The 27,347-nt window shown below is 40.3% G+C and overlaps 1 protein-coding gene across 6 annotated transcripts in view; it reads left to right on the forward strand.

Moving 5' to 3' along the window:
* The first annotated feature begins 1,381 nt into the window (after nt 1–1,381).
* Nucleotides 1,382–27,347, forward strand: part of SPEN (spen family transcriptional repressor) — a 113,165-nt gene continuing 87,199 nt past the window's right edge. For 4 of the 6 annotated variants that reach the window (XM_038377218.2, XM_038377219.2, XM_038377224.2 and 1 more), the window contains exon 1: nt 1,422–1,647. In XM_038377218.2, the coding sequence (XP_038233146.1) occupies nt 1,565–1,647 (83 nt within the window). In that variant the 5' untranslated portion in view covers nt 1,422–1,564. Of the gene's footprint in view, nt 1,648–27,347 lie in introns of all 6 variants that reach the window. The other 2 variants (XM_043499765.1, XR_006276285.1) reach the window with 2 other exon arrangements.

A 27,347-nucleotide genomic window follows, 5' to 3' on the forward strand; every position in this document is an offset into this window, starting at 1 on the left:
AGGCACAATTTTTAAAAAGTCAATGTGATTGACAGTAATGTTGCACAGGATTATTACTGTAAAGTGCCTTTGGGGGTGAAAGTTGCTATGTAAATATTTTAAAATATGTGCAATTTGAAATCTCATGCTTTAGGGATTAAGCCAATCTCTAACTATTAGATCAGGATGAGACCTAACATGAGGGACAGATTATCCCACATTTGCGTAGAGCGGGGATGTTTTCTCTTCCTCTGAAGCATTTGGTACTGGCCACTGTCAGACAGGACACCGGACTAGAGGGTCTTGGATGTGATTCTGTCTGTGTTCCTAAATCTAATTTAAATGTCACCTGGGATGAAAATCTTATTTATTTGCACTCTGTGGTAAATTTGTTAGTCTCTAAGGTGCCACAAGTACTCCTTTTCTTTTTGCGAATACAGACTAACACGGCTGCTACTCTGAAACCTGTGGTATTCCTGTGGCACGTATCATGCTGGTATTGAAGCACCATATACTGCTATCACCTTTCTACTCTGTGGCCAGAGAGTGGCTGCTGTTTGTTAATAATTTATTCCGAGATGTATAAAAAAAGGGCCCGATGCTGTGCTGTTACACTGGTGTAAATGCTGAATAACTCCATCCATTTCCGTGGAGTAACCCTGGCTTTACACTGGCCTTTCTGAGATCAGCATTTGCTCCCAAGGGCTTTCTCGGTGCCAGAAAATTCAAGAGGCCCGGTGGGTGAGGTTTTATTTATAATATTTTTTATTGGTCCGGCTTCTGCTGGCGAGAGGAGACGAGCGCTGGAGCGACACAAGCTCTTCTCCGGGAAGTTCACGCTCTTAATTTCCCTGACCCGAGGGCCCTGGCCGTGGAGGCCCAGCCAAAGCGGGGTGTGATGCTGCAGCAGGGATGGCAGCAAGTAAGAGAGGGCGAAGCAGCGCCCTGTTCCCCTAAGTGCAGCCAGCTGGCGCAAAGAGCATCAGAGGCCCCAGTTCCGCTCCCAGGGCCCAAGCGTCGCTCGTTCTCATTGAACTCAATGGGCCATGCCCCGTCCCGCCTGAGCTCAATGGCACCAAGGGCTCCCCCATGGACGCCAATGGGAGCGGGAAGAGAAGGAACGGCTCCTTCCCCTCCCCCCTCTCTCTCTTTTTTTTTTTTTTTTTTTTTTGCGCAGGCGCAGTGGCGTGAGGATACAAGCTGTGCGGAAAACGAGTCGGTCTAGCTCGGCGCGTGCGCAGTGAGGCCGCGAGGCTGGCGGTCCAGGGCGTTGGGAGCGAGCGCTCCCCCCCTCCGTTCCCTTCTCCCCCCCCCCCGCCCGCCCCACTCCGGGCCGGGAGTGCGCCTGCGCCGGGCTTGGCGGCGGTGTGTGAGGGAGCGGGGAGAGCGGAGCCGCCACACAGCGCGAGAGAGCGCGAGGGGGAGGGGGCGCCGCGCTGCCGCTGAGGGGAGCCAGGAGGGGAGCCGCAGCCCGCCGGCCCGGAGCAGGGGCCCCAAGGGATGGTGGCCGCCGCCGCCGCGAGGGGAGGCAGCTCCTGGCACTAGGGCACAGGCCGGGGCGCGGGGGGGGCCGGCGCGGCGCAGCATGGTCCGGGAAACCAGGCACCTCTGGGTGGGCAACTTACCGGAGAACGTGCGCGAGGAGAAGATCATCGAGCACTTCAAGCGGTGAGTGACCGGGGGGGGGGGCAGGAGGGGCCCTAAATCCGGGGTGGGGAGCGCCAGGGGATATCTCCGCCAGGCTCTGTGCGCGCTGCGCCCCCAGTGTATGGGCTGGGGGGGGGGATCTGCGTGTGGCTCCCCCCCTTCCTGCCCACGGAGTGTTAAGGGAGGGGGCAGGGTCTGTGCATGCCCCCTTCCCCCACCCCTCCAAAAAATAGCCCGAACCGCTTGGAGAAAACAGGATCTTCTATGGCTTCCCCTCACCCAGCCTGGAGCCAGCGGTGAAGGGATGGGAAAATCTGTCTCAGGGTATCATAGCAACTCCTGCGGAGACTCACCCCCATGGACTGTGTGTGGAAATCGCTCTGATCCCAGGCAAGGAGGGGGGGGGTGTGTGTGGGGGGGGGGGTTTGTGGGTGTCAGAGGAGAACAGAAATATCTATACGCGTCCCTGCACCGCGGTGAAGATCTTTGTGGTCTCCTGTAAGATAAAATCCTGGAGGTTTATAATGCGGAAGGAGCTTCATGGAGAAATATTGGAGCCTCGCAGAGCCAAGGACTAGCAGGAGCAAAAACACCCAAGGATGGAAAAGCCAGGTGAAAAGAGGGAATTCGCTATTTTCTACATGGATTGGATATTTTGTGAGGTGCAATGTATTGGAAACAATTTTTAATCTCCGAGGCTGGTCATCTTCCTACTTGGTGCCATGATTTTAAAAATCCTTTCTCAGTGTTTAAATGAAGAGGGTTTTTGTTTTACATTTTTTTTTTCTTCATATCAACCCATTCCATTACTGAAGGTAGCTGGATGCCTTGCACTCAGGTGTGACCAAGTGACTGTAACAGCGGTGCATCTTTGGTTAGATGCTTTATAATGAAATTAACTAAGAGGTTTGTAAAGTGGATGGTGGGAACTTGAGTGCTTGGAAATACAAAGGTGAAATTGAAGATCATGGAAGTGCTTGAAGAAGCCAACTCCCAATGGATCCTTTCACTAAGAAACAGTGTTCTGGAATTTATAATACTGGAGCGTGGACTGGTATTGTTTTAGAGAGACAAGGTGGGTGAGGTAATACCTTTTACTGGACCAACTTCTGTTGGTGAAAGAATCAAGCTTACACAGAGCTCTTCAGAGCTGTTGTTGTTTTTTACATTTATAAATTCTATATTCTCTCTCTCTATTCTATAACCCCCATCACATAGGCCATAATAGAACAATAGTTTGCATGATTTTATATTTTTCCTCCTCTTCATATTTTTCTCTTAAATTATCAGAGTTTAAAAAAAGGTTTGTGTTCACCTGTCTGTCTTAGTGGTATTTAACCAAATATTTTTTACCTGTATTGAGGGATTACGTTTAGTGGGTGCAAGATTAAACAGAACTCTTTGGAAATGTGGTCATTATAAGGTTGACAAATTGCACTAGAACCTTGTTAAAAGTGTAAGGAAAAAAAGTAGTAGTTCTAGATGTGTATTATAAATAGCCAGGATTGGGTCTATTCTCACACTTCAGAAGCGTTCTTACTACTGCTTAGTGTAGGAACATTATAGAACGTCCTTAATAGTGAGTCACCATGGGAAAAATAGACTTGGTTACTAACACATGAGGAGCTTGGACAGGGAAATGGAAGAAGAAGCAGGAGACCTGCCCTATCGCTTTTTTAAGGAAAGATGCCTGATTATTTTGGTTGTTGCTTGATCTAAGATATTAAATCTTCATCTTGGAAGCATACATGTCTGCATGTAAAGCAGGGTTTGTGAATAGTAAGTTCATTCATAACCACTTAAACTAGGCATGGTGTGTGTGCGCGCGCGTGCGCCCATTTGTAATCAGTCCCCCATTATTTTAAACTAGGAAGTGAATAAAGCAAGAGATTTGTGATTTGAATCAGGAATTAAGTAAGGTTATTTAGTAGGAAGGGTTAGCTGGGCTTTCCCCACTTGCCTACCTTAAAATCCTTGCATATGAAATATTTTAATTTGTAGGAGAATGAGCAGTTTTAATGCATATTGTTGGAGTGGATATATGTAAATGAAATGTTAGTATTTTGCTCTCAATCATCTTCCCCATAAGGGATGTCTGTCTTGTTACTGCACTGTTTTCAGTGGATGGGAAATTCACATGCACAAATGTGCAAACACGTGCATTGCAGCATTTGCTGATCGGTGACATGCTGCCAGCCTTGTCCCTTGGCAGCTCTGCCTATTTGAGAGAGGCATTTGCATGCTTTTTGGTATGTCCCTTTCATAGTGCAGAGGTAGGGAAAGGGAAGGAGGAAACATTCAAAGAGATTTCTTTTCAAGTGGTGGATGGTGCAGTGGTCTGGCTTGTGTGAATGACTTTCTAAAATGGCGGCTAGGACTCAGTTTATGTGGGAAAGAGCAGACCAGATTGCTTACTGAACAGAAGGAGGTGGGGAAATTGCAAAAGGAGGCAGCAGCAGGAGCTGCGTAGCAAGAGGGTTTGCTAGGCTCCCCTGATCATAACTGCATTTAGTTGCAAGACTTACTTTTATTTTCCTTTGCACATCTTAGACTGTCAAGAAATGATTAAAGTTTATGGGGGAAGGGGGTGTACGTACAAGGATGTGATCTCTAAAGGAGTCCCTTTAGGTCTTTTTAGGCACCAACTAGGTGGTTTGTTAGAGGCTCAATCCTGATATATTCATACATACTTAGTGTTCAAATTTGGATTGTATGAGTAGTGTAAATTGTGTGTTAGGATGGGGCAGAAAATTAATCAAAATTGTTTAAAACTAGATATGAGCATGATGATTACTCAGAGCGGGGAGGAAATACAGCCATACAGATCTGTTAACATTGCATGAAATTAAAGGAAACAACCCTTCTCTGCCTTTGGAACCCGATCGTTAATTCCATTGATGATGATCAGAAATTAATATTCCTGGGATTAAGCTTTACATACAGAACATTTACTTTTCTTTTCATGGTAGTGAGAGTCTATATATTAACCATAACTTTAGTTATGTAGGTGATCAGGGAATATATAAATACTTGGTTTCGGAGTAGCAGCTGTGTTAGTCTGTATTCACAAAAAGAAAAGGAGTACTTGTGGCACCGTAGAGACTAACAAATCCAGAGTACTTGGGTTACTCTAGAGTATATACTCGAAAACTCTTAGTTCCAAGCATGATTGAATTTAAATAGCAAAGATGAGGAGTACTCAAATGAAATGAAAATTTGGCATTCTGGTATTTTTCTTTTTTTCACATGACATTTTTAAAGCAGGAAAAAGTTGCCATGGTACTGTTGCTTAGAGAGGGATCAAGAAAATGGCAGGATTTGAATTAATTGCTTTTTTGTTTTTTTTGTTTGTTTTTGTTTTTTTTTGTTTGTTTACCTTTCTGAATTTTGATCAGTGGTTTTGGAAGGCGATGCACATTTGCTTAGGCAAAACCTTTAATTTCTGCACAACTTGAGTCTTTTTTACCATTTAGATTTTTAGTTGTTTCTTAAAAACAAAAATCCCACTCCCAAGCCATGCATTTATATATATGTACACGCACTCCAAATAGGTAAAAGAGGTGTGAAAATCTAAATATTTGGCCATTGATATAGGTATTTAATATTTTTATTTAATATATTGTTTTGAGCTGTTTTGAGCTCTCTAAATTACTAAATATTTGTTGCTTAAAATGGTTAAGTACATATCTGTTGAATGAAGTTTCAGTTAGCAGCAGGATCATCAAGGGTACTGTATGTGCACAATAGAGCAAGCCTTTCTTTGTATGTTGGTTAGTTGAGTGGGGGAAGGGACAAGTTACCCAATAATTGTATTGCAGTCTTGTTTTATTGTGGCAGGAGCTTAGCTGTGCTGGACATATACATATGAAAGGCAGCTTGCCTGAGCTTGGATATGTAATGTATAAAGTTGGCTTCTTGGAAAGACCAGCTCTTTAGTTTGGAGCTCTTTTCAGATTTAGCTGATCTTGGCTAAATCAAGTTCCCACCCATCCCCCCAGTCTGAGAACAGGAAAGAATATGCAAAGAAGCTGACCAAGCAGTATTACAAAGTTGTAGTTGCAGAAGCAGAAAAGAGAATTTGTCAAAAATATATCACTACAATAAATGCTTGCCAAGGAACAGCCAATGTCAGTTATATAATAAAACTTCAGCGTACCAATATTTATATTAAATTTTCCAGTTGATACCTGTAAAATATATTGCAATTTCCATATATAAGCATGTGTGTAAATTAAATCTTTGCGATTACATCTCATGCTAAATATTTATTTTCAATACTGTACTGTAACTGAAATGGCTGTTTTAAGAAGAAAACTGTTACACCCTTTAAGATACAATAAATGTTCTCTGTGAGACACTTTCATTTTTATTCATTGTAACTTAGCGAAATTTGCTCACTTTGGTTTGAAGTCTCTTTCTTCGTATTTTGGGAGGGGTGTTTATCTAGGCATAAATATAACTGCTTTGTAGCAGCAGTTTCTTCCAATATTTTATCTATGCTGTTTTAATATTCAGTTTTCTTTTGCATAAATGCAAGTGATATTATTTGGTGGTAAATGCTGGTTTTAAATTGGAGGAGAATAGTGGAGTTGTCAAGAATTGTGACTGATGGTTGACTTCTGTGCACAGGGTGTTTTCAAAAATCTTTTTTTTTTTTTTTTCAAATCAGAAAGGCAGAAATATGTTTTGAAGAGGTTGCTGATAAATTACCATTTGTGAATTTAAAAATATTTGAGCCAGCTTGTGTGTGCGCACGCTGTATTTGTGTGTAGTTTTCATGTAGGCTTCAAAATAACATTTAGTTTTCCATTGTGTCTCAGACCTTTTCTTTAAACTCTTGCAAGGCTTTAAACTAGCAAAGGAAATCAGGGAAGCTTGTTCTTAAAACAGTATATTTCATTCTATGATCTCTGATGCTGGAATTCAGTCTTCATTAAAACAGTATAGTTAGCTGAGAGTGAAGGTGTTTCTTCATTGCAATAATTAAAATGAGCTCAGATTATTGCACTCTTGAATGGTAGAAAAAAGTCATTCACCGTTACTGAAACAGATGCCCAGCAGCTTGCGGAACAAGGAGACTAAATATAGTAACGTTTGTCCATAGCACAAATGCCACTCTTCCATACTTTCCCTTGTTTTTACCCTTTGGTTATCCAAAGACCTGTTGCTTTGCTTCATCTATTTGCATTTTAAATGGAAAAGACCAGTGAGACCCGTTAAATCATTAGGAGTCACGTAATTTTGATATGTAAACGTTTTTATTGTGTGCAAAATATTAGCCTGTGTAGTGGGAAGATGTTCTCAGAGCCAATATTGTGAGTTTGAGAAACACAAATACTATTTTAAATTTTAGTTCTTAGGGCTACAGCTCAAAAAAGCCTAATGCAAATATTTTACATAACCGTTAATGTTATTCTAAGCCCGTTTTAGAAACCTTGTGTTCTTTGGCTTCAGGTTGTCTTAACTTCATCGTTGAGGGCAAGGTGGAAATATATGAATTGTTAAATAATAGATTCTACTTTGAAATATGGTTATGCTTTGAAGAGTCAGTCCGTAAAGGTGGCATTGTGGCAATTCCATGTTTGTTTTTGTTTACTTCCATATCTCATTTTACTTTATTTGTTTGTTTTTTGTAAACTAATTTTTTTTTAATGGCCAACAGTGCAAACTCATTCTAGCCTTGCAACATAAAGTCAAGCTGTGTGCTTTATGGCTTATGAGTCGCCACTGGTAAATAAAGATTATACAGTTGAAGTTGGTCAACAATTCTGTGAATGATGTAAGGGGCAGAATAGAATCCAGTGTGGTCTCCGATGGCTGTATTGGCTCTGTACTGCTAACCAGAGCAAACTTTGCTTTGTCAGAACACCAGGCAGATATGATCTGGAGCGTGTACAGGGATCTGAACTGTTAAGTAAGAAATTACCATTTTTTTTTAACACAGATAATTTTTTGAACATAACATTGGCAGTCTTTGCCATTGATTTAAATGAGAACAGGATTGGACAATAATAGTAATAGTTTTCCTAGTAAAATTCTCCAACCATGCAACCAAAGTACTATGTTCCCAGGTCTGCAAAACAAGTTTTGTTACTTATAATTAGCAATGGTCCTTTGGTACATCGGTTCAAATGTAAACATAAAGATGAACTCACTAAATCAACTATATAGTCAGAATAAAACTGAACATTCCCGTCCAGGCTTAATATTTGGGGAGAATTTTTTTTTATAAAAAGGGGTCATAGTGAATTCTGATTGTTCTTATTTTGAATGAAATAACATAGAATTTTGTGGCTTGTTTTTAACTTCAAACAAGTAAAAGTGCTTTTGTATTTCATTAACAGTCCCCTCATCAACAGTGAAACTTGTGAGTAGTTTATGGCTATACTTCCTTGTTGAAAGCAGCCATTAAGCACATTTTAAAATATGCTTCAGCACTTACTTTAAAGGTGGGCTTTCTTGGGGTGCATGGAGGGAGGAATAAAGCTAAGGGTAGGATGTATTTTATTACAGTAGTGCCTAGAGTCTCTAGTCAATTTCAGGGCCCACTTTTGCTGAGCACTGTACATATGCATAGTAAGACAGTCCCAAATCCAAAGAATTTAAAATCTAGATAGGGAAGACGGAGAAAAAGGTGGGAGAGAGGAAGTAGTATTCCCATTTTTTCAGGTGGGGAGCTGAGATTAAATGACTTTCCCAAGGTCATTCAGGAAACCTCTGGCATACAGGAATTGAAGCCAGCTCTCAGGAATCTCAATCCAGTGCCTTAAACCACAAGACTTACTTTTTTCTCAAATAGCCTTAGCAATGGGAAAACCTATGTCATCAGAATTTTTGTGGCTCAGAGGTGTGAGTAAACAACCCCTGAAGAGACATAAGTCACACTGATGTAAGTGGTGGTGTGGATAGCACTATGTCAGCGGGAGAGTTTCTCCCGCCGACATGGCTTCTGCCGCTCACAGAGGTGATTTTATTTATGCTGAGGAGAGAGTTGTCTCTCATCGGCATAGAGCATCTTTGCCAGATGTGCTGCAGTGCTGTATCTGCCTTAAGTGTTGAATGAAGCCTCATTTGAATATATCTATCCATGGGGCAGTCGGTGTTACTGGTCCCAGTGGAGTTTCTCCTGTTTCTTTATCATTTTGACTTAATCTCCTAAACTTTTCCTTGGTGTGTATCTGTTCCTAACTAAGCTTGATCCACTGAAGGCCATGAGCACAGATTTCTAAATATCCTTTTAGGTTTCTGTGATGGAGTTGCAAATGGTTGTCTGCAACCACCCACCTCTTCCCCAAGACTTAGTCATTTCAATAGCTTATGATCCGTGAATCTTCCAGCTGCTTCAGACTTTATTTCTCATATATAGGTGAGGTGTTGCAGCTTGTTGAGACCAGACTTTGGTTTGGGAAACTCCTGTATATTTGTATTAGCAAGAAACTCATGAAAAACTGCAAAAACACACATCTTGACTGAGCTTCCATTAAGCATTTTTATATCATTAGCTGTCTAAGAAAGATGAAGTGGTGTGGTGTCAGTGGACTGCTGTTTTCTGTAATCTGGTGAGCCTTTTTCATATCTTCAGTGAAGTATTTTCACAAATCCTTGTTGCATTTGATTTGATTTAGCATAGCTTTTTTTATCACCGCAAGGGCTACTTCTAAGTTATGTCATATTTTAGTATTTCTGTGGTTCCTTCCCGCTCCCTTTGATGTTATAAAGTAATCCCATGTTTCCATAATGTTTCCGTAACAGATTTTCAGACAGATTGTGCTATTGCTGATGCTTTATTGTGTAAGTTGCTTGGTTTATTCAAAAACTAAGCATCATACACACCTCTTTTGGTGACATTTTTGAAGTAACTGTTTAGAATAGTGTTCTTCACTGTAAGGCCTGTGAGCCAGTGGCAGCTCCCATGGACCCTAAGTGTGGCTCCATGTTGATCACCCTCTCCGGCAGCACAGTGAGGCTGCAGCTAAGGCAGGCTCCCTGCCTACCCTGGCCCCACGCCGCTCCCGGAAGTGGCCAGTACGCCACCGTGGCCCTAGAGAGGTATGGGGGGGAGCAGAGGTCTCTGTGCACTGCTTCTGCCTGCAAGCACCACCCCCATAGCTCCCATTGGCTGGGAACAGGGAACTGTCCAATGGCAGTTGCAGGGGTGGTGCCTGCAGAGGGGGGCAGCGCTCCGAGCCATATGCCCACACAGATGTGCGTTGGCTCCTTCCAGGAGCGGTGTGGGGCTGCCCAAAGTAGGTGCCACCCCCTTCAATGGGCAGGTTCTGAATAGCTCTTCCACCATACAATCTGCAGCCTCCTGGAGCCAGCCCCCCATATATCCTCCCACACCCCAAGCCCTTGCCCCAGCACTGAGCCCCCTCCTAGAGCCCGCACTCCATAACCCCCTCCTGCACCCAAACATTCTGCCCTAGCCTGAAGTCCCCTCCTGTACCAAACTCCCTCCCAGAACTTGCACCCGAAGCCCCAGCCTTGAGCCCCCTCCCAGAGCCAGCCCTCCATGCCCCCTCCTGCACCCCAAGCAATATTACCAGTAATGATAATATTACCATATCAACCAACAAAGAACTCTTGAGTGCTCAACTGTTTGTGTCGAGTATGTGTTCAACCGTCAGTGTCGGGTTGATGTGACTCTCACTTGAAGGTTTCTTTGCTGAAGTGGCCCCCTCTTCAAAAATAGTAAAGAGCACTGGGTTAGATCATATTAACTGCTAAATTTTGGTTCTGTTGGGATAATTGTTGGACTCTGATTCCATTTGGACCCTTTCTTAAATATTCATTATCATGTTGATTTGTGGTTATGGAGATTTCATAATAATTTTGAGTGTCTTGGGAGATGCACAGATATAAAATCCATTCCTCAATTTACAATAGTGGAATTTTATTTACTTCAAAGTTTTAACGTTGCAGTGCAAACAGAATCCTGATGCCATGTCATTTTACATGCAGTGTAAACTCATGTAAAGCTCTTTGGGCACGTGACCCTGTCATCCCAAGGTGCATACATACGAGGGCCTTGGCTCCACTAAGGAGAGGGGGGGGAAAAAAAGTTCTTACTTGGTCCACTAACAAGTAGTAAACACACGGTAACATCCTAGTGAAGGTAAAGTAATTTGCAGTTGATGGATAATTTGCAGTGTTTACTTCATGTGGCAGCTACAAACAGCCTGTGTATGATTTTTATCTTGGGTTAGTTAACACATGTTGGCTAACACAAGGTAAGAATGCACCTTGCTTATTGAAGATGCACTGTTGAAATAGTGTTTTCTTACCATGTGTTAGTGAACGCATTCAGTTTGAAGTAAATACTCAAGGAGCAGTGACAGACAGTTACATGGATGACTTAAATGTGCCAGGAGGGGGAAAAGGTAAGTCAGATTTAAGATTTTAGTAATCTAGAACTACATTTAAATATGTTAGAGAAATAGGCATGTATGTCTCTGTGATAATGGATTACTCTGGATTCTTTACTATGTAATCTTACATTTTTGGATTGCATGTTGGTGATCAGTGACTTCCTGCACCACCATTGATTCTACCAGCAAAAGAAAGAATATAACCAAGAAAAGTGCTAGGTTGTCAGTAACATGGTATAAGGTAACCCATCTACTTAAACCACGTCAGAGAGCATGTAAGAGAGTTGGTCCATGAGTGAACATGGAAATTCTTTTTAATACTGAAAACTCGCCTAACATCTGATAGGGTACTGTGATCAGTATAATTTATGCTAGAGGAGTAGGGTATATGCTGGGAGTCCTACAGACTTTTAGCATTACAAGAGGCTGCTGAGGGCGTTGATCATATTCCATTTCCTAGAAACCTGTCTGTATCCTATCTATCCAAATATCAGCGGGCTCTCTAAGAATGTGCAACTGTTGTCTCTAAGAAATAGAGAAGATGTGTGAGATAATTTCTTTTATTGGGCCAACTTGTTTTGGTGAGAGAGACGAGCTTTCGCACTTACACTGACAACCTCTTCAGGTCTGGGAAACTTGCTCAGTGATATAGATACAAGTCAGTGTCATACAAGATGGAACAGGTTGTTTCGCATAAGTGGCATCCATCAAGGGTTGAGATGATTATATATCCGTATAGCTGTAGCACCTTCATGTTTTCCCAGCAAACCAGGACTGGCCTCATTAAATCCACTTCCAAAGTAGAAATAATCAGTTTAAAAAGATTATTCCTTGGTGAATCCTTGAGGAAGTGGGGAAATGTCAGAACAAAGTTGTACAGATATTTCTGTCCCTTCTCCACTACCTTTCAGCACTGTAGTGAAGAGCAGGTTGCTTGATTCATGGAGGAGGAGTTTGGAACTGAGACTTTCAGAAGCTGCCTTGTGAAGCTGCTGCTGTGTTGGTTGAGTTTTGTTTTTGCTACCAAGTGCCCACTAGCAAAAGCTGTCTTGTTAGTTATTTAGTGCATCCTTCATTGGAGGGAGATTAATTGTGAGCTTTCATGGTGTTCTTAGATGACAACTGAAGAAAAAGGAAAATATTTAAACAGTGAACTAAGGAATAAATTGAAAATATAATGATTTAATCACTATAATCTGATTTGTTTAGCCACCTCTTCAGCATGCCAATTTAAAACTCTTGAGAAATATGATCCTGAAGCTGGGAAATCAAACATTGTGCAACCAGTTAATGGTTTAAATTCATAAGATCTTTGTGTTGTACTGTTGGTCATTGTAAATGGTTAGCTTTAGACAAAGGTCACTGTTTTGTAAACTGGACTAACAAATAGCTTGCTTGTCATCTTTAAAACCTAATGATCCTACTGGGATAATAGTGGAACTACAGAAGTGTTTCACCTCCCTGTTTGAAGTATTCTCAATCTTCTGTTTGTGGGTTTTCAGTAATATTGGGCTCCCCCAATCTGACTAAAACTTCATTAATGTTGTTTTACAGTGATGTCTTAAGCTGGAGTGAGGGCTTTACTTAAAGTGTTAATTGTGTCTCAGCTTCAATATTTTGATTTTATTCAATCTACTGTACTCTATAATTGCAGCACATGTTATATAAAAACTTTGTAATGAAGGAATAAAAATGTAAACTTTTAAAGAGAGACCTGTCCATGTAACAAAAACATAGTGGTCCTTAAAAACACAACACAACATTAAAGTCTTACTCCTAGATTTCAAGGTCAGAAAGGACCATCATGATGATCTAGTCAGACCTCCCGCACATTGTGGGTCACAGAACCTCATCCACCCACTCCTGTAATAGACTCATAACCTCTGGCTGAGTTACTGAAGTCCTCAAATAATGATTTAAAGACCTCAAGTTACAGAGAATCCACCATTTACTACTTTAAATCTGCAAGTGACCCCCAAGGTTTCTGCCAATCTGACCTGGGGGAAAATTTCTTCCCAACCCCAAATAGGGCAATCAGTTAGACCAGGGGCCTCAAACTCAAATGACCATGAGGGCCACGTGAGGACTAGTACATTGGCCTGAGAGCTGCACCACTGACCCCCCCCCCGGCCCTGCCCCCACTCCACCCCTTCCGTGAGACCCCATCCCTGCCCCACCTCTTCCCATCCCTTCCCTGCCCCCATTCCAACCCCTTACCTGAACTCCCCACCCAACTCTGCCCTCCCTGCCCCCAGGGGGTGCAGGAGGGGTTTGGGGTGTGGCAGGGGGTTGGGGTGCAGGAGAAGTGTGGGGTGCAGCAGGGGGCTCAGGGCAGGGAGATGGGGTACAGAAGGGGTGCGGCAGGGGGCTCAGGGCAGGGGGTTCGGCCCAGCGTGCGGCAGGGGCAGGCAGCCTGCCCTGCCCCCTCTCTGGGAAGCGGCTGGGACCTGAGGGAGGGGAGCACAGGGCTCTGTGTGTTGCCTGGCAGCTGCTCTGCCAATGGGAGCTTCGGTGGAGGTACCTGGAGGAGCGGCCAGGGCAACACAGACCCCTGTGACCCCCTTCCCCCAGGTCCCGGCCGCTTCCTGGAGCGGTGCAGGGGCAGGGCAGGGAGGAAGCCTGCCCTGCCCCTAGTGTGCACTGGGCCGGAGCAACTCTAGGTAAATGCTGGGGGGGGGGTCGCGGGGAGCTGGCGGGCTGCAGAAAATAACCCCGTGCGCGGGCCGCATGTTTGAGACTCCTGAGTTAGACCCTGAGCATGTTGGCAAGACCCAACAGCCAGACCATCTGGGAAAGAGTTCTGTAGTGTCCCTTCATCAGCCATTGTAGATATTTGCTTCTTTTTAAAGAATAAACTCCCATGTACCAAAGTATAAAGGACAACTGGAAACTAATCTGGTAACAGAATAAAATTGATAACATGAAGACTGTGTGTATGAAGTAATCTGAAACATATTTCATAAAACAGAACTCTTGGAAATGCACTCTGTTGTGTAAAATTATATTGTTGGTTTCTGCTATACTTTTATCAGATTCCTACGTTACCAAAGACCCAAGTCTTCAATGTCAACCTAAAGGTAGGTTGTGACCTGGCCCAAGATGGGGAAGCTAATGATCCAACCAGTGGACCAAATCCTGGTCATGTGCCACCTGAGGCACATTGTGCATACACTGAGAAGAGTGAGGAATCATGAATTGAAAAAGTTTGAATTGGAAAAGTTTCTTTATTTTCTTAAAAACTAGCTACAAAAGCTCACCACATAGGCGACATGGTATTTGACTTGCACGTGATCCAAGAGCCTTCTTCAACAATGTTGGCTTCTGTTTAAAGATACAGACTTTTGTGTTTAAAGGCAAAGGAAACTGCTTTTGTTTCCATTTTTTAAAAAGGAACAGTATAACAAAGACAAGTTTGAAAAATATTTTAATTCTGTAAACTAATGCTAAAACTTTCTTGGTCTCATTTTTGATGTGATGTACTAAATGTGTGCCTAGTCACAAAGCATGAACTTCTAAATCTTATCAAAGCAATATTGGAACTGCTCAGCATAAACCATTTCAAAGCCAGAAGATTAAATGGTGGCAGAGCTGTTTTGGCAGAATAATTGGTCTCCAGCATCATCTTATACTACACCAAGTGGGTTTACTTCCCTGTACCCATAGCTGGAAACAGTATCAAATTGGTTCTAGGGACCTCATGTCCATGAGTTACGGAGGATGATGGTAGGCATATAAAGTACATAATTGGGAGTCTGATCTGGATGCCAGCCGGGTATTCATCATTTAGTATCATGGGTAGCTAATAAGTTTTCCTTTCTGAAATGGATCCTCCTTTAGCTACCTCAAAAAATGTGATTTCAAATTTATAATTTCATTTAGCAGATGTTGGCTTTGGATTGGTGTAAATTTGAGTGAGAGATTCATTCCCTCTAGATAGGTAAAAGTATATTGCTTCCAACCAAACATGAGATTGAGCTAATATTAATGTCTCCACCAAAGGGTGGATGAAAATAATTTAGGAAAATGACTGACTGTATTTGAATCAACATATTTTAATTCAGATTTTTTTATTTATATGTTGCTGTTTCTTCCTGTTCTGTAGTTGTAAATGACAAACATGGATGTTTTGTACTTGATTCTTGTTTGTAGAATTTCAGATTTTATATAATTGTTTTCTAAGAGGTTTCACGTGCTACAAAAGACATGTAAAAGTCCTCATTAACCTCCTTACTGTGAGACCAACACAAACTCAAACAAAATTGATAGGCAACTACCCTCTATTATATTTGCAATCTACCTTCTGATTGATTTTTTTCATAAGTCAAGAAAGCTGAAATACTTTAACTAGGCTATACTGCTCCACCTAGGTTTGTAGTCATTGGGACTTGTGCTTTTAAGTCACTTAGGTTGTTTTGAAAATTCTACTTAAATAGGCTCATAATCCCATATTTAGGTGGGATTTCCAAAATGACCAAACACACAGTGGCTGTGAACTGAGAAATAACTCTTAACTTCCCCTATCACCCTGAAACTTTTCCTCTTTGAATTGAAAATTAGTGAAATTCCAGGAGTAGGTGAACTTCCAGAATTTGTGACTCTGCCTGCAAGTCCCGTGATTTGTTGTAGCTCTTCCTAATTGAGAATACTCGGAAATGGCACAGAGGCTACTAAACTATTTTGGTTACAAGGCAGTTGATTGATAACTTTTCCTATAAAGACCACTTTACAAAGATACCAGGAATGGGTAGCCTCTAAACAGCAATGAGCAGTTGCTGGGAGGAAACTATTTATTTATTTTAATAGGTCCATTGAAATCTTCCCTATAGCTAGGGCCCTACCAAATCCAGGTCCATTTTGGTCAATTTCATGGCCATAGAATTTTAAAAATAGTAAATTTCATGATTTCAGCTATTTAAATCTGAAATTTCATAATGTTTGTAATTGTAGGGGTCCTGACCCAAAAAGGAGTTGTGAGGTGGTCACAAGGTTATTATGGGGGGGGGGGGTTTGCTACCCTTATTACTTTGCTGCTGGTGGTGGCGCTGCCTTCAAAGCTGAGCAGCTGGAGAGCAGCTGCTGCTGCTGGACAGGAGCCCAGCTTTGAAGGCAGAACTACCACCACCAGCAGCAGCGCAGAAGTAAGGATGGCCTGGTATGGTGTTACCACCCTTACTTCTGTGCTGCTGCCGGCAGGACGCTACCTTCAGAGCTGCAAGCCTGGGTAACAGCTCTCTGGCCGCCCAGCTCTGAAGTCAGTGCAGAAGTAATGGTGGTAATATCATGACCCCCTAAAATAATCTTGACTCCCCTGCAACTCCCTTTTGGGTCAGGACCCCAATTTGAGAAATGCTGGTCTCCCCTTGAAATCTGCAAAGTAAAAGCACACACAAGACCAGATTTCACCGTCTGATGCGTTTTTCATGGCCGTTAATTTAGAGAGAATGGAGAAGAATTACAGCTGTGTTCTTTCCTCAGTCTACTACTGAATGGATGTAAACCCACTCGGCTGGAGGTCTTGGAGAATCAAACTTACCAGATAAGGAGCACAGCAATGAAAATTTCATTATGTACTGTGTCTTTAAATGTAATTCAGACAAATCCTAGCATATATTACAAAAAGGAAAACTTAATTTATGGAAGATTTTTTTTATTTAGAAGATGTTTTATGCACGTTACTAATTTATGCATGTTACTAATTTAAACTTCTATAGAGTACATTCAGAATTTACACAAATGAAACCACTTCTGAATGTGATGGCTCTTTTTCTTGTACACAGAATTGCAGTGTTTCTCAGCTGTTTAGGTTAGAAAGTAAGGAATAATAATTAATCTCTTTGAGATTACAGGACCAATTCAAGTTGATAATGTAATTGTAAAAATTGGAATAAAGCCAATGCAACTCTAATCCTAAAAGAAATTCCTTGGGATTGTTAGACCTTGTCTGCATGCAGTTATACTGATTATAATTTAGGATGTGACATCACCCCTCCCCCCCCACTGAAATGTATATACTGCTAAAACCTCTTGTTTGAGTACAGGTATACTGGTATTGTTTGTTCCCTTTACTGTATGGGAACAGATGTATAGTATATCGCATCTTTAATACGGATACAAGTGTCTTTAGTAGGGGATTGTACTGCTTAACTATACTTGTACAGTTAAAGCAGTACAACTTTTGCGTATAGACAAGCTCTTAGTTATCACACAGTCAAAACTTGTGGTTTTATCCCTGCAGCATCAGTATTCTGAATGTATTGTGAATTCAGTAAAAATTCTGAAACAATTGAATTGCAATTTATACAAGTAATGGTCTATCACATTATTAAACTAGATATAGCAGTGTGTTAAGGGTACATGAAAATGTGGGTGCTAAAAGAACTCCTTGTTTGTGTTACTTGTTAGCTTTAAAAATTTTGAGATAAACTTAACTTAATCCTGCCTTTTTTAAAAAAAAGACACACATTAATGGAATTTGCCTCAAAGCCTCTTCATTTTAAGTCGTATTGCAGTATTCTCAAGAATTCTCTGTGTTCAGTCTTATCAACCTTTCCTCACATGTGAATCACTGCTGCCCTGGAAATGTTTAGTGGCTCAGAGCAGGTTTGTATGCATGTGTATGCCTGAAGAGCCATGCTATATTTTCTCTGTGCACTAAGAACCGTACGCTGAAGCAATGGGGGTCAGAGCTGTGGCTGGGAGTGGGGCCGGGCTGGGGCTGCCCATGGGGGCTGGCCTGGGCTATGTCCCCATACCAGGTTGCGTCTCACAGTTTGGGGACCACTGGACTAGATGATCACAATAGTCCCTTCTGGCCTTAAAATCTGAGTCTTTGGACTTTGCATCTGCAGTAACAACTCCATTTACTCTTACTGTTGGTTCTAACACTCCTCTTTCTCCTCTTCCCTCTCCTGAAAAAGGCCCTAGCTTAAGAACTAACTTCCAAACTTTAATTTATTAATAGTGGCTAATGGTCTAATAGTAAAACTCTGCACAGAAAGATTAGAATAGCTTTTTAAAATGGCTGAGACAGCAGTCCTTCAGTTCTAGGGGGTTGGGGATAAGTGGAACGTCTGTTCACTCCATCACAGGGCTTGTCTTCATGTACAGCGCTACAGCAGTGCTGCTGTGGCACCTTTAGTGAAGATGATCCTATGCCGACGGGAGAGCTTCTCCTCTTGGCATAGTTATTCCACCTCCCTGTAAAGCAGTAGCTATGTTGATGGGAAAAGCTCTCCTGACAAAATAGTTCTGTCGACGGGAGGGTGGGGGGGATTGATTGAAATCAGGGAAATTTAAATAATGATTTAAATCACCAAATTGAAAGCCTTGATTTAAATTTATTGTAATCAACTTTTCCATTTGTACTTATTTTCTAAAGAAAGATGCATTCTCATTGGTTGAGATAAACATGTCAATTTACAACTAAGAGCCTTCACATTATATTTCCAAAAAAGAAAAGGAGTACTTGTGGCACCTTAGAGACTAACAAATTTATTTGAGCATAAGCTTTCGTGAGCTCACTTCATCGGATGCATTAGGTGGAAAATACAGTGGGGAGATTTATATATACACACAGAGAACATGCAACAATGGGTTTTATCATACACACTGTAAGGAGAGTGATCACTTCAGATGATCACTTATACTCAAATAAATTTGTTAGTCTCTAAGGTGCCACAAGTACTCCTTTTCTTTTTTGGGAATACAGACTAACACGGGCTGCTACTCTGAAACACATTATATTTGGTACATCTTTTTACTACCTAGGAGGGTACACTGTAAGTATATATTTAAGCAATTATATAGTTTAATATTTTCAGATTCTATCAATTTTTCATTTTTGGCATGTTAGAAAATGGTAAAGATATCTTGCTTATTTACTAGATTAACTTTTTGCTCATGATTTGTGTCAAGCTGCATTAGGATGGTAACTGGAATTTGTTTTGTATGTTTAAATAAATTTTATTTTTATTTGGAAAAAAATAAGCCCTTAATACAGTACATTAGCTATTGTGCCAATTGGTGAAGCTTGACCTCAAAAGTTGGATGTCTTTTTTTCCTGATTCTTTCTTTATATAGAAAAGTAGCCTTTAACTCAAAGCTTTTTTGATAGAGGCTCATGGACTTATGGATTTATTTTTTTGTTTAAATGTTTTAAGAGTTTATAATTTTAGGCCTTCTATTTTGTATTAAATTCAGATTTCATTTTAAGCAAGCTTATTTGTAAAAAATTATTTTAATTTAAAATAAAACAATTTAAATAAAACAATTTTTCTTTATTTAAATCATTAATATGTATCCACCCTGGGGGCTGGAAGCTCAATAAAAGCCTCTGTAAATAAATGTTGGAGAAGCAGAGCTGGAAGAATATTGCTATCCAGAAGCAGTGCTACTGGAAAACAGTAGGAGTGACATAATTAAGGCACTTTTCTGAATCATTGCCTTCATACTGTCTATTCCCATAGTAAAATCAGGATGCTAGTGTTTCCATGATGTCAGTAGCTTTAATTCTTGCATGGTATGCTGATGAAGCTAATATAAAATTTCTCAAAACTTTTGTATAGTGTGAACCAGATCTAAAGAGAACTCTCCCATTCATAATCATGCAGAGCACTTCCCCTCTCACTCACAATTGCTTTAACATCCCTATGGCAACTACAGCTGCTTACAGGGAAAAGTAATATTAGAAAAGCCTTTGATATATATTTTAGCTGTCTTTAATGTGATATACCATCTTGGAAACATGGAAAACCAGCACCATGAGACCAGTCTGCTCTACAGAGCCTTTCAGCAAGTACTCCATAGATTACTGGTGGCCTCTGTTACCTTACTTTAAACCTAGTGCTTTAATTTTACACCCCAAGTTTCTCTTTACAAGGTGTTGGTCCAGAAATCTGCTCCACTTTGGACTTGGTGTTGAGAAAGATACAGTATTTGGGTCAGTGGTATAAACTGGCCTTGCTGGTTGCTTGCCTCTTAACATCTATATTTATTTTACAAGAATGTTTTAACATCATTTCAATCCTGCAGTATTTTGTTAAATTTCAAAAGAAAATAAAAACTTGTACAGTAGATCAGATCAAGGATATCAAAGGGTATCATTTGATATTTGTAGTAAGCAGAAATGGTTACATTAAAGATGTTTTCCACATTTCCAAAGTAGGCAGATTAATCTTGAAGGGACAGCAGCTTGAATGAGGTTGGTTAGTCTGCTACAAGTAGTAATTAAATCAAGCTATTTTTGGTATTTCTGCGGTGTCAAGAACCAATATAGAACCTGATCCAAAGGTCATTGAATTCAGTGGAAAGTCACCTGTTGACTTCAATGGACTTTGGATCAGGCCTGTAGTAATTAAGATTTGGATAGAGATGTTTATAGTAGATACTGCTCTTGGCTTCTTTTAAGTTCAGCTGCTTGGCGGGTTCAGCAGCCATATGTAAGTTTCTGTATTTGTAAATCAGCTTTTGAGATCTAATTTAACAAATTATAACACTCTGAGGTTGTTTTGAGTAGCAGTGCAGTAATGATTAGCAGCTGAGTTCATCAGGTTACCTTTCTTTGAATGTTTATTTAAACTTGGCTTGAAATGTACATTTTAGTGGATGCAGTGGATTCAGTTTTGTATCTCTGATGATGTAGACAGAATTGAATTGTTAAAATTTGTATATTTACAAGCTTGGGAATATAGTTCTGATTAACTTGTTGGGTTTTTCCTTATAAAGAAAATGCCATGGAAATATTTTTTCCACCACATGGCTCAATTTGAAGTAAAGCAGAAAACAAATTTTAGGCTTGATATTTAAAATGGAAAATTTTGGATTTCCATTTGTTAGAAACCAGATAAGCACATTTCATTCAATTTCCGAAATATCTGATGGAGTGTACTGTAGCTATTCTCTAGCTATTAACATTGAAGGAGTTGCACAGCTAAAATCAACCGCCTTAATTTGGGGTTCTCTGAAAATTGAAAAGTTGGCATTTGTGTGGTGCAAAGAAATGTAAAATATTCTGTTGGTCTAATGAAAGTGCCAACTAAAGTTTTATGCAGGCTTTAACTGTAAAACTCGGCAGTCAGTCCTTTTGTATTTAATAACCTGCATTTTGTAATTATAACATCAGTTTTCAGGTGCTTAGGGTAAGATTAACAATTATGAATATGCACTGCAGGATTAATTTGGAGACCAAAGAAAAGCTGATTCTAGCAGGAAAAGAACTCTTAACTTCTTCTTCTTTCTCCTTTTATGTAATTTCAGATGTCCTAATATAAAAATGCAGAGGTATTTTGTTGGGCTGTATTTTTCACCAGGCTAATGGAAATTGCATAATGATACTTATCTTTATATAGTGTTGTCTGTAGAGCACGTGCAAAACTTTGCATATAGATATTTTGGAAATTGAATGAAATATGCTTATCTGGTTTCTAACAAGGAATCCGGTGTTTCTAACAAATGGAAATCCAAAATTTTCCATTTTAAATATCAGGCCTAAAATTTGTTTTCTGCTTTGCTTCAAATTGAGCCATGTGGTGGAAAAAATATTTCCATGGCATTTTCATTCGCAAGGTAAAAAACCCAACCAGTTAATCAGAACTATATTCCCAAGCTTGTAAATACACAAATTTTAACAATTCAATTCTGTCTACGTTATCAGAGATACAAAACTGAATTCGCTACATCCACTAAAATGTACATTTCAAGCCAAGTTTAAATAAACATTCAAAGAAAGGTAACCTGATGAACTCAGCTGCTAATCATTCAGTCAAAGACGTCCTTTTCAAATAGACAAGGACACAATTAAAAAAAGAATCCACTGTATCTTGTTCATTTGACATGTATAGTATCTGATGTACTTAAATGCAAAACTCAACCTTAATTATTGGACTGCAACTGGAAACTTCATAGTGTAGTATGGTGGATAATTTGGTAGAGTAATGAAGCCTTAATAATAGGAGATCTCACTACAGCATCTGTTATTAAGTCCTTACAAAGAAGTAGAGTGCATCTGACATTTTTCATGTGAATTATGGAGTTTGTAAATTAGGGCATCTAGAGTTGAAGCTTTCCCCCCCTCCCCCCCCCGCCTGTTCTGAATTTTACACCAATAACCTGGGTAGCCTGCAAAGGATGGGGACCAAGGTTATATTTTTGTTTACTATTTGCCTCCCAGGCTACTCTGTCTTAAAGGCAAACTTTTCAGTTTTGGACCTGGGCAACACAAAACTGAACTTGATGCATTTATTTTCATGCCATCTTTCATCTCAAAGTATCCCTAAGTGTTACACAGCCTATATGTATCTGATTATTACTATATAAATTGCTTCCACACCACTGAAATGCAGCCACTTCTGGGGTAGAAAGGGAGTACACTCAATTTTTAAAATATTTTTATATTATCTTGCTTCTCCCTACCCTGAAAATCTTGTAAAGCCATTTTTAAAATTTATTTTTCCTTCTTTTTTACCATTTTCAACTTTTTCACTTTTTTAAGTCACCTTGATTACTTAGTTCTTGTTTTCTTCTGTTTGCTGCTTTTTATATCCATATTTTTAAAGTTTTCTTCCAGGTTCAATATTTTCCAGTATTTCTATCAGTGCCTCTTTCAAGCTTCTGTTTGTTTCAGACTTGCTTCAGGTCTTTTTCTGTATCTACTTATAAGCGCTTGTCTTTTTTTTTTTTTTTTTTCTTTCCTACCAGTGCATTTGTCAACATTTTGTCAGATTTCAAGGGGAGCACTGGACTTAGCAGAATGGAATTCACAACACTTGTATTTCTGATGCTCCTCTGGTCTCAGGGTGACAATAAATGTGTGCAGGGTCTTGTAAGTTTCGTGCCAATTTTGGCATAATGTAACTGTTGATGCAGAAAATAATAAAATTACAAATGGGAAAATACTTTGAGATATGTAGTACATAGGACAAGTAAATGTATGCCGCAATTAATACAGATGAAGATAAAATATACACAAGTATCAGGTCAGGCATGTTACTTTTTATTCTGTGGTGTATTTTTATTTCATATTTATATTGCACAAAGGCCCTAATCAAGATCAGGGCCATATAGTGCTAGACTGTGTACAGACGCAAGTCATAGCTACACTGACACCTTTCTCTCCCCTTACCCCCCCACTCCCAATATCAGAGCCCATATTAACTTGGGCTAGCACTATGGGGCTAAAAGTAGCAGTGTAGCTGTTGCTGCTGGGGCTGGAGCCCAGGCTTGGAAACTTGGTAAGTGGGGAGGCTCTCCAATTCCGGGCTCCAGACTCAGCTGGAATGTCTACACTGCTATTTTTAGACCCTTAATGAGTCCAAATCAGTTGACCTATGCTCTGAGACTCGCTATGGTATTATTTTTTTACATTGTTCTACACATACTCTAAGTCCCTTCATGTTCTAGTCTTATGGCCTCTGTCTTCAGCTGTGGGTGTTGGAAACTTTTACAGATTTGTGTTAAGACAGTTTTTTGTACAGTTCGTGTAATGGTACGGAAGATGGTTTTGTCCCTTCTACATTGTTAGACTTTTAAACCATAGTTAAACCTTTTAAGCACTGCTTCCTTGGGATTTGTTCGTGACAGCTGTTGTCAAAAGTGATTCCTGACTCTACTAGGTTATAGAGTAGGCTAGGGTGTGCAGTGATTCAACTAGAAATTGTTATTCCTTTGGCATGTAAGAAGCATTACATTGGTCAACAGTAGTTCCTTATTGTCCTGTTCTGTTAGGCCAAAAAATGTCACAAAGGATTTAGGAGTATAAAACTGATGTGTCCTGAATAGTGGAATACTCTAGAACTCAAGTGAATAGAAGCTCTGGATTAAAAACTCTGCTAGGCTAGCTAAAAAAAAAAAATCCATAGGAATGATTCTATAAGCCTGTGTTACAATATAGTATGTGTGTATTTTACATTGTTGTGCCTTCTAACCGGTAAAGTTTTCTTTAATATGAAAGAGAGCACAGATTTAGAATAGTCCCTGGCATCTAATTTTTTTAGTCTAAAATTATAAAATGGGTCAGGCTAATCTAGCCATCTGGATAATGATTATATCAATTAATGTTGTTTCATTATAAAAAAAAATCAGTGGGAAAAGAATGATTGGCCAACAAAGCTTCAGAGTGTGAGAGCACTCTAACAAGTCAATTTTAAAAAGAGGGAGAGTTTGGGCATTGCACAGGCAGAACAGCTGCCCTTCTCAGGAGGCTGAAGGTATTTGCCTTTTCATTTTGTACCTTACAAATGAATTTCAGATGTGCAGGTGTCCTGCTGTAAGGACACACCTTGTGATGGGTCAGTCAATATCTAGTGTTGCAGAAATACATGGAAAAGATAAATTAGTTTTTTGTTGGCTGTTGTGTCTTGTTACTGTAAGTAGGATTTTATTATGCTAACTGAGATTGAAGCAAAATGTAAAGAGGCTTTTCTGCACCTGGGATTGAAATTACACAATTTTCAGATTTTGAAAATATCTGCATATGGGGCTGGTGTGCTTGCTGAGAGCTCCTCTTGAGATTACAGGAGTTAAGGGGACAAGGGGAGGCAAGACATTTTATTTTATTTCTAATATATATAATTAAAGAAATTGTTTTTGGAATGTCAGTAAAAAATGGTTCTTTGCCTTCTGTTTCTTAAAGCAGAATTTGCCTGAAATACAGGTAATAAGATTTGAGAGCCTAACTAATTTATGAGTAAAACCAAATTAAAATATTTGTTTAAATCTTTTGCCATCCAGCTCCTTTACAATAGCCCGGTGTTTAAAAAAATATTTACTTAAGTAATAATTGAAACTGTTCAGAAGAGTGAGTAGTTGTGATAAATATCTAATTTGTGGTGAAACCAAGGGGCTAATTGTTGCAGTGAAAAACGTCAGCCATGCAAAGATTCTGACCCAGCAATGGCTATCGCCTTTAGCTTTTTAATTTCCTTGTTACTGATTTGCTTAAAGAAATTTGTTTAAGAGGAGAGATGACTTTGGCAAACTGCTGCCTTGTCTCTTCTTGCATAATGACAGGTTTCAGAGTAGCAGCCGTATTAGTCTGTATTCGCAAAAAGAAAAGGAGGACTTGTGGCACCTTAGAGACTAACAAATTTATTAGAGCATAAACTGCATCCGATGAAGTGAGCTGTAGCTCAGGAAAGCTTATGCTCTAATAAATTTGTTAGTCTCTAAGGTGCCACAAGTACTGCTTTTCTTCTTGTCTCTTCTGTCTCCTTCCCCCAGTCAGCAGGGCTTTGTCTCAGTGACACGTTGGTCCTAGGGAGGAGGAGAGAAGCCGGCTTTGGATTGGTGGAGGGAAGGGTTTCCCAGACTGGCCATTGTTTGCCTGTTTGTGAGGCGGAGATGCGGGGGAGGGGAGAATGATGTGGAGCGACGGAGAAACGGGCGCGCACAGCAGCCATATCGAGAGCCCGGAGACATTTCAGTTGCTTGATTATAGAGATGCCGGCTCTACCATGAATAAAACAGTTTAAATCATTAATTCCCCTTCCGTGTTTGAAAATCTGGATTAGCGTAGGTGGAGCTTAGTCGGACGGAACAATGATCTAGCAATTAAAAAAAAGGGGGGGCACCCCACTTTTGTTTAGTCCTTCGTTGCAATCCTGCATTGACAGCGAGGGGGACTCAGTGACCTAATAGGTCTCTTCCATCTCTGTATTTTATAATTCTAGTTTGCTTCTCCAGACAGAGAAAGATATGGCCTCTGCATCCTTCTTTACAGAATAATCAGAAAACAATAATAGTTCCTGAAGTTTCAGCTTCCTGCTGCGAGTCACTGAAATGCTGCATTGTATAGCGAGATTAATAATTGCCTGTCGACACGTTGGTAGTTAATGATTAATCAGCATGAGGTAGACATGGGAAGAGGCATTAAAAAGCCTTGTTTTCTTTAGGGTTGGTAGAGTTTAGAGCACAGCAAACGATCTTCTTTGTTTTCAGATCTCTGTCTGTGATTGTGAAACAGACTTATTGGAAAGGACTGACGCATAGATAGAAATACACGACCTGAAGGTTTCAGAGGAGCCCCTCTGTCAACGTTACCGAAGGTCGTGATGGCTTTTGTTGTCCTCTTGTCCCCTCTTCCCAGCCCTTCCGATTGTGGACAAAGGTTGCACCACACGAAGTCCCTGTTTGCTCTGCTGCTGCTCTTTGCAGTGTATCTCCCGCCATCTTGCATTAACTTGCGACCACAATATTGAAATGTATCCTTAGTGCTGCTTCTCCTCCCCCAATCCTCTAGAAAGTATCATTTTCTTGTATTGTATTGTTCTGCTGCAGTAACCTGCCTTGTGATGGATGCAGCATTGCAGATCTCCCCTCCTCTCCCTTTAGGATCAAATAGCATGGAGCAATGCAGTTTCCCTTCTTTCAGCAACTGCAAAAACAGGAACAGCCCGGAGAGCAGCCAATGGGTGGGGCTGGGTCGGATCACTAGACAGATTGATCTTCACGATGGGGTACTATAGAATGTGTAATCAAAGGGCATAGACCGCTTTGGGGCAAGGAAAATGCAAATCTTCCTATGTCAGCAACTGGCTTTGGATGCTTAGTGCACTCTCTTTTTCCTCTCGCCTTGCTTGCTTGTCCACCGCCCCCTCCCTCCAAGAAAGGCGATTATCACAGATCATCCCCATTGTACGTCAAGGCTATAGTGCATCAAACTCAAGATGCACATACATTTTAGCGTCTAGATGGTGGAGAGATTAAAATGAATCATCTCAATTAAAGTTGGATTATTTAGGACTATTGTTGCCATAGAAGTAGGATACCAGAGTAATTTAAATCGCTCATGCTTTTTCCTGCCTAAACAGCCCACTGGGAAAATCCATGGGTTTTTGTGCAGTGAGGTTCTGTTCCTCTAACATTTTAAGAAAAACGATTTCAGGCATTCAGCCATTATCCGTTGTATTATCAGACTATTTAAAAGTATTGCACTATATCTCCTGTAAATATGTAATCTAAAATACAAAAGATTGAACAAAGTGTTTTTTTGTTTGAAATAAATAAAATTATGGTCTGCATTTCACAACACTCAAAGTAGTTTTTACACAAGAATTAAAACCATTTGTCAAGCAAATTGTTGTGCGAGCATGCCATTTTTAATATAAAACTTGCTAATAGATAATATGGGATTTAGGTATTAAAGACATAGTATTGCTCTTTGCTTGCTTTGGTGCATGAGGATCAAATTCTGTTGATATATGGCAGGTACTGCACTTCTTGTTCTCCCATAACTTAAATAAAAGCATAGATGAACATTTGGTAGATCTCAGTTTAACCTATGGTGAGTACAGGCAGCTCCTGGATTTTTTTACATAAATTTTTATAAACTTGGAAGTGCCCTAACTAGCAAAATGGGAA

The sequence above is a fragment of the Dermochelys coriacea genome, chromosome 18 (genome assembly GCF_009764565.3).
Source record: "Dermochelys coriacea isolate rDerCor1 chromosome 18, rDerCor1.pri.v4, whole genome shotgun sequence".
Taxonomy (NCBI): Eukaryota; Metazoa; Chordata; order Testudines; family Dermochelyidae; genus Dermochelys; species Dermochelys coriacea.